Source organism: Equus quagga, chromosome 14 (genome assembly GCF_021613505.1).
Source record: "Equus quagga isolate Etosha38 chromosome 14, UCLA_HA_Equagga_1.0, whole genome shotgun sequence".
Taxonomy (NCBI): domain Eukaryota; kingdom Metazoa; phylum Chordata; class Mammalia; order Perissodactyla; family Equidae; genus Equus; species Equus quagga.
This window is the reverse complement of record NC_060280.1, coordinates 85,093,211-85,109,547: the sequence shown is the minus strand read 5'-3', so window position 1 is coordinate 85,109,547 and position 16,337 is coordinate 85,093,211. Positions and strand designations below refer to the sequence as shown.

General features: G+C 59.1%; 2 protein-coding genes across 2 annotated transcripts; one reads left to right on the top strand and one right to left on the bottom strand.

Annotated features, from left to right (window-relative positions):
- Window positions 1-3,293: 3,293 nt before the first annotated feature.
- On the bottom strand, window positions 3,294-6,430 carry TRIR (telomerase RNA component interacting RNase). Its single transcript, XM_046637819.1, has 3 exons — window positions 6,034-6,430; window positions 4,027-4,104; window positions 3,294-3,728 (listed from the first exon to the last, which is right to left on the bottom strand). Exons 1-3 carry the CDS (start codon window positions 6,376-6,378, stop codon window positions 3,621-3,623), a joined length of 531 nt encoding a protein of 176 aa, XP_046493775.1. The 5' UTR covers window positions 6,379-6,430; the 3' UTR covers window positions 3,294-3,620.
- Window positions 6,431-7,881: 1,451 nt separating this feature from the next.
- On the top strand, window positions 7,882-13,796 carry GET3 (guided entry of tail-anchored proteins factor 3, ATPase). Its single transcript, XM_046637818.1, has 7 exons — window positions 7,882-8,060; window positions 8,895-9,042; window positions 11,644-11,792; window positions 11,877-12,027; window positions 12,670-12,777; window positions 12,876-13,073; window positions 13,452-13,796. Exons 1-7 carry the CDS (start codon window positions 7,900-7,902, stop codon window positions 13,581-13,583), a joined length of 1,047 nt encoding a protein of 348 aa, XP_046493774.1. The 5' UTR covers window positions 7,882-7,899; the 3' UTR covers window positions 13,584-13,796.
- Window positions 13,797-16,337: the final 2,541 nt, after the last annotated feature.

Here is a 16,337-nt window from a genome sequence, read left to right as displayed (position 1 = left end):
TTCATTCATGAAATGTAGGTACCCAAGATCACTCTTGCCAAGCGCTGGGGCCTCCCAGGCTTGGGAAGGGTCGGCTGCCACCTCATTCCACTCGAAGACTCCCTAAACGAGCAGCTAGATCTCCACGTCGGTCAGCTCTGCCGGACACAAACCCGGGTTGAGACACACGTGCTAAGAGTCGCCGCCTACACATGCGCAATAGCCTTCCCTCGCTCACTCTGAGGTCCTGGAACTACAAATCCCGTCTTGCTGCGCGCCGCCTGGCGGCGCACACCGGCCCTGGCTGAGACTCAAAAGCTGGGGGTCTGGGCGCTCCCACTCCCACCGCGGAGGTGGGCGTTGTGCCGGAGGTAGGAGATTTAGGGGCTGGGACTGGGCTTGGAGGTTTCGGGAGGGGCTGCGAAAGGTAGGAGTTTTCTGTTCAGGGTTGGGGATTGCCCCAGGTATGGGTCAGGTGGGGAGCGAGTAGACGCAGGAAAGTTGTTAATGCTCACCCCCTTCTTTTAATGTGTCAAGTTTCCAGCCGCCCTGCGCAAGCCTCCGTGGCGAGGGAGTCAGGCAGAATACAGTGGCCCGTGCTGCCTGAATGGTCCACTGGATGGGCCCTCGCGTGATGGCGGAAGTCTTTCTTCCTCTCCCCAGCTGGTGGATTTGAGTCCCGAATCCAGACTTTCCCCTCGTATTTCGTAAGCACCTACTGCCTGTCAGGATGTTTCCAAATGTAATTCTCACAACAGCCCTGTGTAGGGCAAGCTTACTTCAATGCAACCAGAAGCGCTCAGTGCAAAAAAGAAACTCAAGCAGCTGATGCCCAACTGTGAATCTGAGATGGGAGACAAACACCTCTCAGTTTACAACAGCCTCCCTGCCTGAGCATCTCCTCCCCATGTGCCCGCGTTTAAAGGTCAGCCTGTCTCAAACACAGCCCCCAAATACAGGCCAACTGCTTCACCCGGAAAAGCAATGGCAGCTGTTTTAAATAATGTCAGGGTTAACGTTCACTGTATGAACATTGCCCTTGCTTTAGAACTTGACTCTAGAGATGCTTCTGTAATTCACCCCTATTTTATAGATGAGGAAACTGAACCACAGAAAGGCTAAGTGACTTACCCAAGATCACACAGCTAACAGGCACCAGAATAGTTTGAAGCCAGGGCTGTGTGACTCACCAAAACCTGAATTTGATTCTCCTCCAGCTTCAGACTTTCCCCAGGTCAGGGCTGGTGAGCGCCATGAAGGGGGGCACCTGGACTCCATCGGCTCCTCCTGCCTAACAGTCGCGAATAGAGGCTGAGCTGCAGCAGGGGTGACCTACTTCTCCCACTTGTGTTTCTTTTTAAAGATCCAGCGGCTGCCGGAGGCTTTGAGAGGGAGGAGGTGGCTCCATTGGCTTGTCTGTGCCCTCCCCCACACTACATCCCAAGGCTAGTCGCACCTAGGCCAGCTCAGCATCCCCAAAATAGGAGGGAGAGATCTTTGAACTGATGTGGAAAATAAACCAGCCCAGCCTTACTGTGTGTTGGCAGGAAGTGAGAGGGGCAGGTCTCCTGTTCTGAAGCCTGCTTGCTCGCTCTCCTATGAGCCAGGCACGGTTTTGGTGTGGCGGCTTTGTACCTGCTGTTCCTTCGGCCTGGAACACTTCCAAGGACCATCTTCACTGCCTGTCCCACCTCCTTCAGGACTTGGGATAAATGTCCCCTTCTCAGGGAGGCCATCCCTGACCAATTTAAAATCACCATCTCTCCAATGTCATCTTGGTCCCCCTTTCATGTTTTATTTCCTCCCCATAGAATGTATAACCATCTGATGTGTTCTGTTCTATTTCCTTTCCTGTCTGTCTCCCCCGACTAGAACGTTAGCTCCCCCAGGACAGGGAGTTTTGTGTCTTTGGGTGCTTGGTATTGGGAACACCCCACCCCAACCCACAGACTGGAGCCAGCAGTCTGAGGCCCAGTGGGTGCTACTTCAGCCCTCCACACGTCCAAGGTGCCCTGGGGTGACCGCTGTGATCCTCCGCATCGTGGTCCTCCCCTGATTGAAGGGGACACGGGAGCCTGGCTCTGGGATGGCCAGGAGTGCTGAGCTGCTTGGCATTCACGCCTGACAAGTCCTGGGAGGTGGGCCCAGATGTTGCTCCAGGTGGAGCAGGTTTGAGAAGGGGTCAGGAGGCAGGGACATCTTAAAATATTTGTGGGCTCGGTGGAGAGCAGCAGGTTCCGGCTCCACCGGGATGAGCAGTGGCGCCAGGAGGGCACAGAAATGCAAGGCGCATGAGAAAGGACATTAGGGGAGTCACTTTCCTTAGGACACCCTATCCCCTGACACATCAACCATCACGTTTGCAAGGTGAGACAAACAGGCCCCCTTGTGCTCCTTCTCCTGATCACATATACAACCCCAGACTCCCTGGAAGGGCTGAACGTAGCTGGCAGGACAGACAGCCCTTCCCCGGTGTGGAGCAGCCCACCAGAAGCCAGATCCCAGACCTCCTCACCTCCTCTGCTGCCAACAGCCCATAACCTCCCCTCCCCTGATCATGCTGGGGCCTCCTCTGTCCTTCAGGTTCCACCCCAGCCTCCCTTCAGCCAGGAGATCCTGTTAAGATATCAAGCACACTATGTTGCTCCTTAGCTCAAAACCCCTCAAAGGCTTCTTCTCGCTAAGAATGGAGTCCCACATTCTCACCCAGCACACAAGGCTCTGTAGGTAATCCACGCACCTCCTCCCTCACTCGGCTCCATTGGATGGGTCTCCTCGAAGCTCGCCCCCAGGCCAGGCACTCTCCAGCCTGTCGTTACACTGGCTGGCCCCTCACCCTGGGACATACTCCTTCGCCTTCCTCAGGTCTCTGATCAGATGTCAACAACAACAGACACCCTCCCAGCAGCCTCTACCCTGTACTTCTTTGCAGTCACCTCCCAAAATGGCTTCCCCTTTTTGTGTTTCTGTTTCCTTCGCAGAAGGGGGCACAGGGGGCATGCGTGGTCTGTTCTGTTCGCTGCCGTGGCCCCAGGGCCCAGAGAGCACAGCAGGGGCTCAGTAAGGGTCTGCTCAAAGAACAGACGAACAGCTCTCTGTGAAGACACCGCACACGAGGAGCAACAGTGGGGGTGCAGTCCGGGGATATGGGTCCTGAGGAGAGGCTAGGCCTACAGGAGGGGACGTGCCCCTGTCCTCCCCATGCCCCCACAGCCCCGTCGCTGGGGCAGACCCAGGCTTTGGTGGGTGCAGTGGCAGCCAACGGGGGAGGGCTTAGGTTGGAGAGAGCAAAGAAGGCAGACCCAGCACACAGCTCCGGCACTAAGTCAAGTTCTTTACTTCCCAGAAGTGATGGCTAAGGGGAGGAAGGGGAGGGAGGGGAGGGCGAGAAGAGGAAGACAGAAGGAGCCAGAGAGAGCGAGGAGGTGGGGAGAGAGGGGAGAGTAAACCACTGGTCTATGAAGTCTCAGGAGGCAAGTGCTCAAGGTAAAAAAGAGTCCTGGAGAACGGTGCGCGGCTGCGGGAAGCATCTCGGTTTCCTTCTGTGTATAAGTCCTTGGGGGAGGCTGCCGCCGCTGCCGCCGCATTAAATAGTTATGTACATCGCAGAGAGTCCCAGGCCGTGGGCAGGCGGGGAGGGGTCATTTCACCAGGGGCCGAGTTTTATCATCGTCGCCGCACTGGTGGGCTTTGTACTTTTTCACCTCTGCCATGTACTTGGCCCACGCGTCCCCTTTACTTGTTAATACCTGTGGGGGTTGGGGGGACACAGAGGGGGTTGGGAAGGGGATGCCAGGGAGGCCCAGAACCACGGGCAGGACTGTCCTGAGACAGCTGATCCACCCCCAGTGTCACCCCGGAGGTCCTGGGTTTGAGGTAAAGATCTGCCAAGTCGAATCATCTGGGAGTGTGTTGAAAGCCCTCCTCCCCGACCCAGGACGCCCATCCAAGGCCCAGAGGCCGGCCAGGGAAGGACAGGGCTCCTCAGCCAGGTGCGAGGCTGGAAGGGCAAGGCAACGTGGGCGGCCCCCACCCCAGCCTGCTCACCTCGTCCTCCGTCTTCTGCTTCTTGGCTACTATTCCCGTCTTGAGGGCTAGTTTGTTCCCGCCTCTGCGCTTGCCCACCTGGGTGAAGGGACAGAAGACTGCTACGGTTACAGGAGCCGGGCCCGCGCTTGGCGGCGCTGAGGCCCACTACACCTTCCTAGCCCGGCCCGGTGGCCCGTCCCGACGCCGCGCCCAGCTCCGCCAGCCGGCCGACCTGCGCAGCAATCAGAGAGGAGCACACGCGACTCTTAGCGCCTGCCCTGGGCCCGTGATGCCCAGGCAGTCCTGGACCCCAGGCTGCCCTCCCGGGGAGCGAGAAGAACCCCCACATTGGCAGGGATGGGCTCTGTCCTCACTCTCCAGGCTGAAGCCTCCCCCTCCCTTAGCAGGGACCACACAGACAGTAACAGCTCCCTTTATTGAGCACTTACTGTATGCCAAGCCCTGTGCCAACTGCTTTGGATGGATTATCACCTTTCACTTTTACAGTTACCCTAAGATGAAACTTACAACCATTCCCATTTTACAGGGGAGGAAAGTCTTTGAGAGGGAGAGGCCTGTACCCTCGTCATGCTGGCATCAAACAATGAAGCTGGATTCAGGTCAGGCTGGTCTACGCCACAGAGCAGCATCCTTACCCATCAAGCGACACTGTCCCTCCTCTGCATCTAACCTGGCCTGGCCTCGCCTCCTGGAGGGTACTCCCACAACGGCCCCTCCATGGACAAATGAAAGGGGCAGTGACAATGAATGCCACTCCCACTCGCGAAAGGGCACTCGGCCTCCACCTAGTTCTCACACCATCCCAGGTCCTGACACTTCCCCTTCCTTCGACACAAGTCCTAACTCTGGACTTTAATCCTGGTCCTCCATATTCTCCCACCCACCGAGGGCGTCCGCGCCCCCAGGGCTGCAACAGGTTTCCAGGTGTCATACCATCTCTGCCCTCAACCAGGCATCAAGGGACTGCTTCATTCTTGGCAGATGAAGACACTTGACCCCCCCAGTCCGTAATTCTCAAGTCAACACTTTTGCCCCCACACCACAGGGACTTGATCTGAACATTAGAGACAAAACAAGTTCAGAGCTGACAGTCAATACGGGTGCCATTTATTTAGCCTAGAGTTTCTCAACCTCCAATCAATGACATTTCGAGTGGCATCATTTTTGTTCGAGGGGCAGGGTGGTTCTGTGCATCGTCGGATGCAGAGCAGCATCCCTGGCCTCTACTCATAGATGTCAGTAGCACCCCCCTCCCCCAGTTCTGACAACCAAAAATGTCTCCAGACTTTGCCAAAGGTGGGGGGAGGGGGATCATCCCCAACTGAGAACCACTGGATTAGCCCTTCCTATGACAGCCCCGTGCTAACCACTTTTCCAGGATGGCCTCACTGAACCCTCATCATATCAGAAAATGCGATGGGGTCCATTTTTGCAAACAGGGAAAAGGCGCGTGAGCCAGCCTAGACGCTCTACGAAGGCAGCGACCTTGTCTGTCACGTTCACCACGGCATAGCCAGTACCTAGCACAATGCCCAGCACAAGCTAAGGTGCTCAATAAATGGACACTGGACGAATGAGACTCAGGGAGATCATGCAAATTTCCTAAGGTCACACAGTAAGCGGTCTGAGTCTCTAATCACAAAGCTCGGACTCCAGATTTGAATTTCCCCCCCCTTCCCCAGAATGGGAGATGGTCCCCAAATCCAAAGTTTGGGTACCATTCAAAGAGGAATCCTGGTATCCTGGTTTCCCCATTCCCGGAGCGCTGTTTCCAATGCAATTCCCCCCAGCTCCTGGTTCTTGCGGGGAGGCTCCGGGGGTCCCCACCTCCGCCCCCAGACCTCTCTCGTCGGGAATCCAGGTTCCGCATCCTCAGCGGGTGACCCAGAAGGGCCCCTCATCGGGGCCGGAGGGTGGAGCTGGGTCCTGATCCCCTTTCTCGGGCCCCGACTCCCCCTGCCAAGGCAGGCCCCGGCGCCCGCCCCCACCCCCGCGGCTCCTTACGAAGCTGAGCGTGGGGCCCGGGCCGCCCTTCCTCTTCGGATCCCCGGGGCCCGCGGCGGCGCCCGGCTGGTCGGGTCGCGGCGGGCCCGGGGGCGGCTCCTCCTGCCGCTGCCGCTGCTCCTCCTCCATCTTCCGCTTGAACAGTTCCAGGAAGCTGCCGTCGTTGGCGAACAAGTTCACGCCGCCCGACACCGGGCTCGAACCCGCGCCCGACACGTCATCGTCCCCGCTCTCGGGCGACGTCCCGGGCCCGGACTCAGCCCATCGGCTCCCGCCGCCGCCGCCGCTCGCAGGGCCCGGCGCCTCCCGGCCCGGAGGCTCCGCCCGTCTCCCTCGGGCAGCCATTTTGTCGCCAGGTGCCGCGCAAAGGACTCCGGGAAGACCGCTTGGGCCCCGCGCTTGGCGCCCGACTTGTCTCATCCCGGGCAATGCATGCCGGGAAGAGTAGCCTGGCCGCCCCTCCCCAGCGTCTGCAGTGGGGGCGGGGCGAAGGAGGGATAGGAGGACCCCAAGGTGCTGGCTGGCTCCGGGATGCTCCGCCCCGCGGATGTTAATAATCCAGCTAGGTTTGGCAGGGCGTTACGCAGACGAGGTCTCCCCGGGAATGGGACCATCGAGAGGGACTGGGGCTGTAGCTGGCTCTCGGAGTGAGATTCCTGCTTGGGACTGGGGGCGCATTAGCTTTCCGGGGCTAGAATCCCCTTCTGGCACCAAGGATAATCTCGGTGAGGGAAGGGACCCCGTCTGAGGTTGTGTGTTCAGCTGACATCTCGGAACCTATGTCTGTTAACTAGAGGGCATATCTAGCCTGAGCCCCACAAATAGAAATGGGAGTATCTCTGGAATAGGTACCTGACTTTGGGATGGAGCTCTCATTTGGGAGTAGGGACACAGCTGGCTCCGTGAAGCTGGGGTCCTCATCTGAGAATCAGGGTATTAGTTTATGGGCTGGAGTACTCAAAGGAAGCCGGCGAAATTTCTAGGCTGGAGTCCCCATCTAAGGTTGAGTGTCCACCAAGGGCCTGGGACTCAGCTTGTATTCCTGCCCAGGGCAGAGGTTCAAACAGGGAATTCGCTGAACGGGAGTCTCCCCTCGAACAGGGAGCCCAGTGCAAGGAGGTTTTCGGGAACAGTGTTCCTCCGACGACAAGGAGCGCAGTTGCAGGTGTGGTCCCTGCCCTGGCTGCCCAGCATGGGGGTTGAGGGAGCACTGGACGAGGATCTGCGGACCTTGCCCACAACTGGAGTCCTTCTCCCTCTAACCTCCTCGCGGCCCCGGGACCTGTCTCCAACCAGCTAATCAGTTCGTCTAGGATTGGTTTGCGGCAGGAACCAGGTGGCAGCCAGCCAATTGGGTAACAGAGGAGACGGACCTGAGGCGATGTCGGGACCCAATTTGGAGACTAGGGAGGAAATGATGGACAGGAAGTGAAGCCTACGGAGTTAGGCCATGGCGGACCTCGGCTCTAACTTCACGGAAAGGGCTTGGACCGGGTGTTTGGCTGGTTGCTAAGGAGAGGTTGGCGGCTACCGAGACGTGAGAGTGATTGGTGAAAGTAAGAAAAGATGTAGCCAATAAAAGGAGGGCTGCGAGACTTAGTGGCCAATCAGGGGAGGGGTGTAGCCTGGAATGTACCAATATGTTAACTCGGCAGGGGGAGTCTTTGAAAAAATATAGACAGGAAGTCGACAAGGCGGACCCTGGAAGCGGAGAACATAGGAACCATACCTTCTATTAGCTCCTAAAAGCCAGGCCATGAGGAAATTAATTCAGATTCCTAGCCTCGATGGGCATGTGATAAGGAGTTTCCCTTGTAGGGGGCTCTTCATGGTGCGCTCCGTTTGATCACGTGAGCCGGTTCCAAGATGGCGGCAGGGGTGGCCGGGTGGGGGGTTGAGGCAGAGGAGTTCGAGGATGCGCCTGATGTGGAGCCGCTGGAGCCCACGCTTAGCAACATCATCGAGCAGCGCAGCCTTAAGTGGATCTTCGTCGGGGGCAAGGGTGGCGTTGGCAAGACCACCTGCAGGTAGAGAAGCTGCGGCGGGGGCCGGGAAGACGGGTAGGATGTACCACTGGGCGAAGGGGAGGCCAGGGACCGGCTCTTCCACCCCGAGCCGGGCAAGGTGGCTGGGCCGGGGTCTTCCGGGTTGTACTCTCCGGAAGTTCCGTGGAGCAAATGGAAGATACCTCCTGAGTGCAGGCCTGGCACCCTCCGAGTTGGACCATCCCCGTTGGGGCTCAAGGGCTGAACCACAGTGAACCCAACACACGTGGGCGGGAGAGCCATCATCTGGACCGTACCAGAGTGAGCTCAGAGTAGGGGGAGGGGCACCGGGGCCAACTATCCTAGTCTGGTGAACCATGCTGTTCTGTGCCCACGTGAGGGTGGGGGCGGAAAGCGGGGATTAGCGCACGCGTTAAGACTATCCCAGTCTGCTGGGAGTAGGGGGAGGGGTCCTTGGGGCAAATTATGCTGGATAAGTGGACTCAATCATCCTGAGTTTAGCAGGGGGTTCAAGGGACCCCTTAGATTAGCGTTGAGGGAGAAGGCACAGGGTCAAACTATGCTGGCTGGACCCCTGGACCATGCCACTCCGTGCCAGCAAAGAAGCAACAGGCATCAGGCCAGAGCGATTCAGCTGAACCTTATAGCGCTCTAGGCAGCTGGTGGGGACAGTGCTGAGGTCTGAGAGGGTCCCTCTGCGGGGACTGAGGCTTGATCCCACAATTACCATACTCTCCTCCCAAGGCCGCTTCTGTTCCGGGTTCTCTGCTCCTGGGAACCTCCATCTCCGCTTGTGAATCTAGGGAGCAGAGCCTGACCTCTTGCTCCTTGCCTTTTGACCTTTCCCCTGTCCAGCTGTAGCCTAGCGGTCCAGCTCTCCAAGGGGCGGGAGAGTGTTCTTATCATCTCCACCGACCCAGCCCACAACATCTCCGATGCGTTTGACCAGAAGTTCTCCAAGGTGCCAACGAAGGTCAAAGGCTACGACAACCTCTTTGCCATGGTGAGTGGAGCAGGGCTCGGCTCCCCACTCTGGCAGAGGCCCCTTCAGGGCTTTCCTGTGAATGCCCACTGTCAGCCGCCTTGTCCTGCCCGTGCCACAGCCTCTGTCTCTCCAGTTTCACCCCTTCCTGGACATACCCGCGGGGGAACGAGCGGGGAGCAGAAAGGAGGCCAGAGTGGCCTGAGCTGAGTGAGCGAGGGGAGGGAAGGAGATGAAGGAGAGGTCAGTCAGAGCCACATGGTATGGGACCTCGCAGGCCACTGGGAGCAGTTCAGCTCAGACTCTAAGTTTAATAAGAAGCTGTTCGTTTTAAGCAGGGCAATGTCACGGCCAAATTCATTTTTTGAAAAGTTCCCTGTGGTGCCATGCAGAGATTGGATTGTAAGTCAAGGATGGAAACAAGGGGACTGGGGCAGTGACCAGGCGGGAGAGGATGGCAGCCCGAACTCAGGTGGGGGCCGAACATTGAGGGAGAAGTGGTCACGTTTGAGATGTATTTTGGAAGCAAAGCAGTGTGCCTGCTTGGTTGTAAAGCGTGAGGGAAAGAAAGGAATTAAGTACATCTCTCAGTTGGCCCCCAGAGCGGCTGGGATGGGGAAGACTAGGTGAGGAGGAAGTTTAGAAGGGGCACATCAGGAATTGCGTTTGGGCCACAGTGGATCCGAGGTGCCCACTGGACATCCAAGTGGAGATGTCAGGACAGTAATTTAGTCATATGAGCCTGGAGCTTGGAGGCGGTTGGCATTAATTTGGGGCTCATTGTCCCAAGGGTGATATTTAAAGCTGTGTCAGTGGAGGAGAGCATGAGAGAACAGAGAGGCCCAGGAACAACGGGGCGCAGGGGCACATCAGCATTAGGGTCCCGCAGAGGAGGAGGGGGAGCCGCGGGTGATATGGGAGCAGAGGCAGAGGGTGTGAGCTCCTGCGCTCCAGCGGGCAGAGGGGCTCAGGCGGAAGAGGCTGGCGCAGGCACGGCAGTCTTAGAGAGCTCACCCCGCGAGTGGGGCAAGAGCCTGCCTGGAGGGGATGAGCTGAGGAGGTGAGACAGACTGCCATGATGGGAGCTGGGAAGTGAATGGGACATCAGGGAGGGAGATGGGAGTAGAGGGTTAGGGAGGCGTTTTTGAGAAAGAAGATGCTCTAGAGTGTTTTGATGCCTTTGATGCCGATGCAAATACTCCCTCAGGGAGGGACAAGTGATGTTGCAGGAGGGAGCTGGCAGACTGCGGGCCTCAGGTGGGCGGGAGCTCCATCCAGCACACAGACTCAGGACTTGGGCTCCGCCAGGGCTAGAGGCACCAAGGCAGGGCAGAGGGCCTGGGGCACGTGCAGGGGGAGATGAGGCTGTTGGCAGCCTGTGGCTTCTGTTTCTCACTGAGGCCCAGGCAAGGCACAGGACTCAGCGGAGAGCGAGGGGTGAGTGGGACAGAAGGGGTTTGAGGAGGGAGAAGAGGCGACACCAACTCTGCGGGACGGATTGTCTGGATCACTGAGTGCCCGTTGCACATTTGGTAACGGGAAGAGGGAGCAGGGTGCAAGTTCCTCATTAGGTGTGTTCTCCTGGTGGTCACCTCGGTGCAGTGACATCAAAGAGCTGGGAGTCACCAGGTGGGGACTTTGTCAACCGCAGAGGGAAAAAGGGAGTGTTCGCAGACGCAGCCTATGGAGCTGGGTGGGGTAAGGGTGCCAGCTGAGAGGGACACTGACACTGAACAAGGGGCAGGGGTGAGGCGATAAGGAGGCCCAGAGAGGCTTAAATAACTGAGGCAGGAGGCGAGGAGACCCGGGTCAGAGAATGGCGTGTGGGAGCTCCAAGGTGGCCCAGTGACCAGGAACAACCCATCCAGAGTGTGACTGGGGGGGTGGTGGATGGGCAGCTTTCCTGCGCAGGAAGTGATCTCTGACTCCAGCAAGTTGGGGGCTTCACCACAGGACCTGTGCAGTCACCACAAAGAGGTGACGTGGGAGGAGACAAGAGAGGGAGACCCCAGGGCCAGGACGGGCCTGGCACCGCAGGGATGGTCCTCCTTTCGTGGATTCCACATACATGTTGAGGACCTACTATGTGCCAGACACTTCCAGGGACTGGGGCCACAGGAGTGAACGGAACAGAAAAACCCTGCCTTCGTGGGGCTGACATTCAGGTTGGGGAGACAGACGGTAAACATGGAAAATGAACCATGTGGGCTGTGAAGCGGGGCTGAGTGTTAAGGAGAAAGGAAGGGGGGCGGGGGGCTGGGGCTGTGCTGTCAGATGGAGTGGTCAGGGAAGGCTCAAGTTAGAGGACCGATCTGGAGGCAGCCAGAGGCCCATGTGGGGGAACCGCCTGTGCAAAGGCCCTACAGCAGGCTTCAGCTTCCCTCTGGGGACCCTCAGCACAGTTTGCAGTTTTCCTCTGCTTGTGAAATGGTTTGACAATTTGTGCAACCACATGAGATCTTAAGTTCCTGAGGGAGGGCCGTGGCACCTCGGGGTGTCCCCAGCCATGACCTGATGTAGGGCCTGAGGTCAGGGCCCTCCATGGGCTCCCCATGGCCTGGCGCCCGGCAGGGAAGGCCCTGGCAGTAGCAGCAGCCTGAGTCTCGATCCCTCGGCCCCCAGGAGATTGACCCCAGCCTGGGCGTGGCCGAGCTGCCTGATGAATTCTTCGAGGAGGACAACATGCTGAGCATGGGCAAGAAGATGATGCAGGAGGCCATGAGCGCCTTCCCGGGCATCGACGAGGCCATGAGCTATGCAGAGGTCATGAGGTCAGGGCCGTCCTGTGGGGCTGGGAGCTGCCCGGGCTGGGGCGGGAGAGGGGCGGAGCGGGCCTGACCCCCCTCTCCCCGCAGGCTGGTGAAGGGCATGAATTTCTCGGTGGTGGTGTTTGACACGGCACCCACAGGCCACACGCTGAGGCTGCTGAACTTCCCCACCATCGTGGAGCGGGGCCTAGGCCGCCTCATGCAGATCAAGAACCAGATCAGCCCCTTCATCTCTCAGGCAGGCAGCGCCCCAGGGCATCCAGCAGTCCCCGAGTCCAAGGGGGCCCCCAGACGCTCGGATGCGCAGTAACAAAGGCCTTTCCCACCCACCCCTCTCTGTCAGCGCTTCCCACTGGGTGGGATGGATCTTCCCCGTGGGAGGACTGTCCCCCCTGCTCCATAGCACTCGGTGTCCCCATGCCTGCCCACGGAGTGCCCCAGACAGAGCTTGAAAGCATGTATTCCAGAGCCCGGTGGCCCAGGTCTCAATGCTCTGCACTCTGGTGACACAGCTGTGTGACCCCAAGCAAGTCACTTCACCCCTCTGGGCCTCACCTTCCTTGTCTGTCAAATGGAGATCACGCGAGTGCCACTGTGGGTTGTTCACAGCATGACAACCCCGATGCTCCCACACTTCTGCACAGCACCCCAACACCCACGGTCCACACATGGGGAAACTGAGGCTCCAGGAGGTGAAGCCCTCTGGCCACAGTCCCCCAGAAATGGCAGAGCTGGGATTTGACTACTGTGGTGTGCTCGAGGGCCCACGCCCTTAACCGCTGGGAGGTGTCAGGAGTCGTCCCGCGAGTGGTTAGAGACCCTAATCCGGGGATGTGAGGGGCCCCAGGTGAGCCATGAGTCCCACATGCCTTCCCCACAGATGTGCAACATGCTGGGCCTGGGGGACATGAATGCAGACCAGCTGGCCTCCAAGCTGGAGGAGACACTGCCCGTCATCCGCTCCGTCAGCGAGCAGTTCAAGGACCCTGTGAGTTGAGGTCCAGGCGGGCGGTGAGGGGCTCAGCAGACAGGGACAGGGGACAGGGCCGGAAAGTGCCCCTCACTGCCCCCTCTCACGCCCTGCAGGAGCAGACGACCTTCATCTGCGTGTGCATCGCCGAGTTCCTGTCCCTGTATGAGACGGAGCGGCTGATCCAGGAGCTGGCCAAGTGCAAGATCGACACGCACAACATCATCGTCAACCAGCTCGTCTTCCCTGACCCCGAGAAGCCCTGTAGGATGTGCGAGGCCCGCCACAAGATCCAGGCCAAGTACCTGGACCAGGTGCGCGCGCCCGCCCCTCCGACCCAGGAGCCGGGCCTGGCCGCCCAGCCCATCTCCTCTCTGACCTTTCGCTCCACCCTACCCTCTGGTCCTCTTCCCAGCCTCCTACCGTCTCCCCCACTTCATCTCTTTCACCCTAATTCTGGCTCAAGGACTGTGGCTGGCCTGGGTCCCTGTGACCCTGGGGAGTGGGAGATCCAGCCCAGTGCTCTCCATCCTCACTGGTGCCACCCCCACCTGTGACCCTGGGAAGCCTCTGCCCCTTATTCTCTCCCTGACCCCGGGAGGTCCCCAGCCTGACCTCTTCTGTTGTCCCACACTCTGTCCCTGTCCTGTGGCCCCCTGACCGCTGCCTTCTGCCCTCTGCCCTGGCTGTAGATGGAGGACCTGTATGAAGACTTCCACATTGTGAAGCTGCCGCTGCTGCCCCATGAGGTTCGGGGGGCGGACAAGGTCAACACCTTCTCTGCCCTCCTCCTGGAGCCCTACAAGCCCCCCTGCGCCCAGTAGCACTGCTGCCAGCCCTAGCTGCTGCCGTTTTACACCCACCCTCCACCCCCACTGGGGCAGAGTTTGCACAAAGTCCCCCCATAGTACAGGGGGAGCAACTTGGGGGGCAGGAGGCGGGGAGGGGGTCTGTTCCCCCTGGTGGGGTCAGGGGGGCTGTAGCTGCCCCCCACCTCTCCCTGCCTCTTGCCCCTCAATAAAATGATCTTAAACCACTGTGGATGTTGATCTAGGGGTGAGCACCTCCATGTACAGTTGCACAGGTTGTTCACTACACAAAGATGTCACATCCGGAGGGGTGCAGTCACAACTGAGACCTAATAGAGATGTATATTTATTATGGCAGTTTTGGAAGGAGGGCATTCTTCAGTAAGGAGGTACTTTTTCTAGCTCTGTATGGGTAGGGGTGTTCTGCTGGGGCTGTAAAGCCTGGAGTGGAAGAGAGGAGCATCTGCCCACTTCCTTCGAGGCTCAGAGCGTGGGAACTAGGAGGCCCCTTGGACAGCCCCAGGCTGGTGGGGAGCGGATTAGGCCGGCAGCGGGCCCAGCACTGCCTGCTGTTTGGTTTGGGAATTAGTGGGCGCCCTGGGCAGAGGCTGGGCCTGCCAGACTGGGGATTAACAGTCTCCGCCCCCCAGTTCCTGTCTCCGTGGGATGGCATCAGCTCCTCCCAGCACCCGGCTGCCACAGGGGGACTGGTTAGGGGGCAGGGTGGCAGAGGACTCAGGCCCAAGCGACCCCCGGAGCCCTGGCCGGGAGTGAGTGGCCGTCAGTGTGAGCTTCCGTGCCCTGTCCCTAAGCCGGAGACGTAGTGTGGCTATTCACAGAGCCGTGGCACAAGTTCACCTGACCTGGGAAGGTCAGCACAGCCTGGAGGGCACCTAGCGGGCCCCCGTCTCCCGCCCACTCTCCCGGCACTGCCTAGACAGCCACTGTCATTCCCGCTGGAGAGACCAGGACTGGACGTGACCTCGGGCCTTTGCCAGGGCCAAGTCAGAGCTGGGGGGTGGACCGAAAGGGGGTGCCTGAGGAACCCTCAGGAGTCAGGAAGTGTGAGTCAGGAAGGGATGTTCACACTGCGCACACCCAGGGTCTGGGCGTGCCAGGATGTGTGTGTAAGGGGGACCCAGCCACGAGCCTAGACGTGTCTCCCCACTCGACCGCTGGGTGTGCATAAGCGGGTGTGGGCACGTGGGAGTGGCGCTTGTAAACAAACAGTGGTACAGCCATGGCAAAGACCCCAGGCTCTGAGGCAAATGGCCTGGGGTTCACATCCCAGCCGTGCCGCCAGCAGGCTGTGTGACATCTGAGCCTCAGTTTCCCTATCTGGATAGTGGGAATAAGGAGCACCAATTTCACAGTCCTGCGTGTAAGGACTCAATGAGATGCGACGAGTAACGCCTTTACGGCGGCTCGAGGCATTGCACCTGCCAAGCAGCGTTTATTCTCACTAGCTGCTACAATTATTAAGCATGTGAACTAACCTGGGCAACCTGCCCCAGCCCAGCGGGGGTCCAGCAGCCAGAAACGAGTGGGGACACTGAGCTGGGGGAGGGAGCATGCCCACGGTGCGGGGGCAGGGGCAGGGGCGGGCGGGGTGGTGGCGGGAAGGGAGGGAGAGGCGGCCCGCTGCGGTGGGTGTGAGGATATGTCCTAGGGAGTGGGGCCTCTTTCTGGTCGGGAACACGGAGCCCATCAACTCGAAGCCTGTCCCCTCCCCACGTCCCGCAGCCAGCAGCGCCACCGCTCGCCCCCTTTTATGGGCTGTCCGGCAGCTGGACAGCGGAGGTGCAGGTCCGAGGGTGGCCAGCCCGGGCTGGTTCCTAATTACCCCGGGTGGGGCGGACATCTGCCAAGCTGGGAACACGGCGTCCTTGCTGGCAGGGCTTCGGGTGGGGCCTTCCAGAGCCATCCGCACTCCTAGCGCAAGGGGCAGACTCAGGGGCTCAGGGCAGCCCCAGGCGCCCCTCTTGGGGCTGGAACTCTGAGCCTCCGCTCCTCCCACACTGGGCTACGCATTCGAGGTGGGGGCTGGGAGGCCCATTTGTGCCCGGTTGGGAACGCCCCCTTTGTAGGTTTCTGTGAGGGGGAAACATCTGTTCCACATCAGTGCCAAATGTGGAGACAAGGTTGTCTGTCCCGAAGCTTGTGTGTTCATGGCGATGCAGAGAGTGTGAGACCTGAGGTGTGTGTCTGGGTGTGTGCGCCTGCACACCTCAGTGAGGGGGGAGGGAGCGCTTTATGTATTGATGAGCAAAGGCAGGTGCATTTCATGAGGGGTAATGGGGAGGACCGTACTGGGTGTGACCCTCAGGGTCTGTTGGAGAGGGGTCGCTGTTGCATGAGTGTGTATTTGCAACATTGGTGAACCTAAGGGACCACTGGGACCCCGCTCTGACCCCCAGGACCTCGTGCTACTGTGTTGAGAACAGGAGTTCCTCCATCTGGTGTGTGACCATGGCTGTGTCCTTGCCAGGGAGGTCGGGAATGCGTGTGGGCTACCTCCCTGTGTGGGGCTTGTGGCTGTGTGTGAAGGCATTTTGGGGTCTGCGCTTAGCTGGTTGTGCGACCTTGCATATGTCTTTGTTACGTGGAGTGCTCATGAAGGCACACAGGGCCTCTGGTCCCTGCCCATGTGCTTCTGAGCGGCTGTTTGGAGCACCGTGTAGGTGCCCGAGAGCTAAGTTGAATTTGTGTCTGGGTCTGTGGTGGGTGTTTCTATGTGTGTCTTTGTGATAGTGTGATTACAGGTGGCTG

Bases quoted from the DNA above. Each gene is read 5' to 3' on its own strand.
- TRIR (XM_046637819.1), bottom strand. From the start codon at position 6,378: ATGGCTGCCCGAGGGAGACGGGCGGAGCCTCCGGGCCGGGAGGCGCCG. The intron at 4,105-6,033 runs GTAAGGAGCCGC...CCCTTCACCCAG, and splicing joins CGGGCCCCACGCTCAGCTTC to GTGGGCAAGCGCAGAGGCGG. The intron at 3,729-4,026 runs GTGAGCAGGCTG...CAACCCCCACAG, and splicing joins AGCAGAAGACGGAGGACGAG to GTATTAACAAGTAAAGGGGA.
- GET3 (XM_046637818.1), top strand. From the start codon at position 7,900: ATGGCGGCAGGGGTGGCCGGGTGGGGGGTTGAGGCAGAGGAGTTCGAG. The intron at 11,793-11,876 runs GTCAGGGCCGTC...CTCTCCCCGCAG, and splicing joins AGCTATGCAGAGGTCATGAG to GCTGGTGAAGGGCATGAATT. The intron at 13,074-13,451 runs GTGCGCGCGCCC...CCCTGGCTGTAG, and splicing joins AGGCCAAGTACCTGGACCAG to ATGGAGGACCTGTATGAAGA.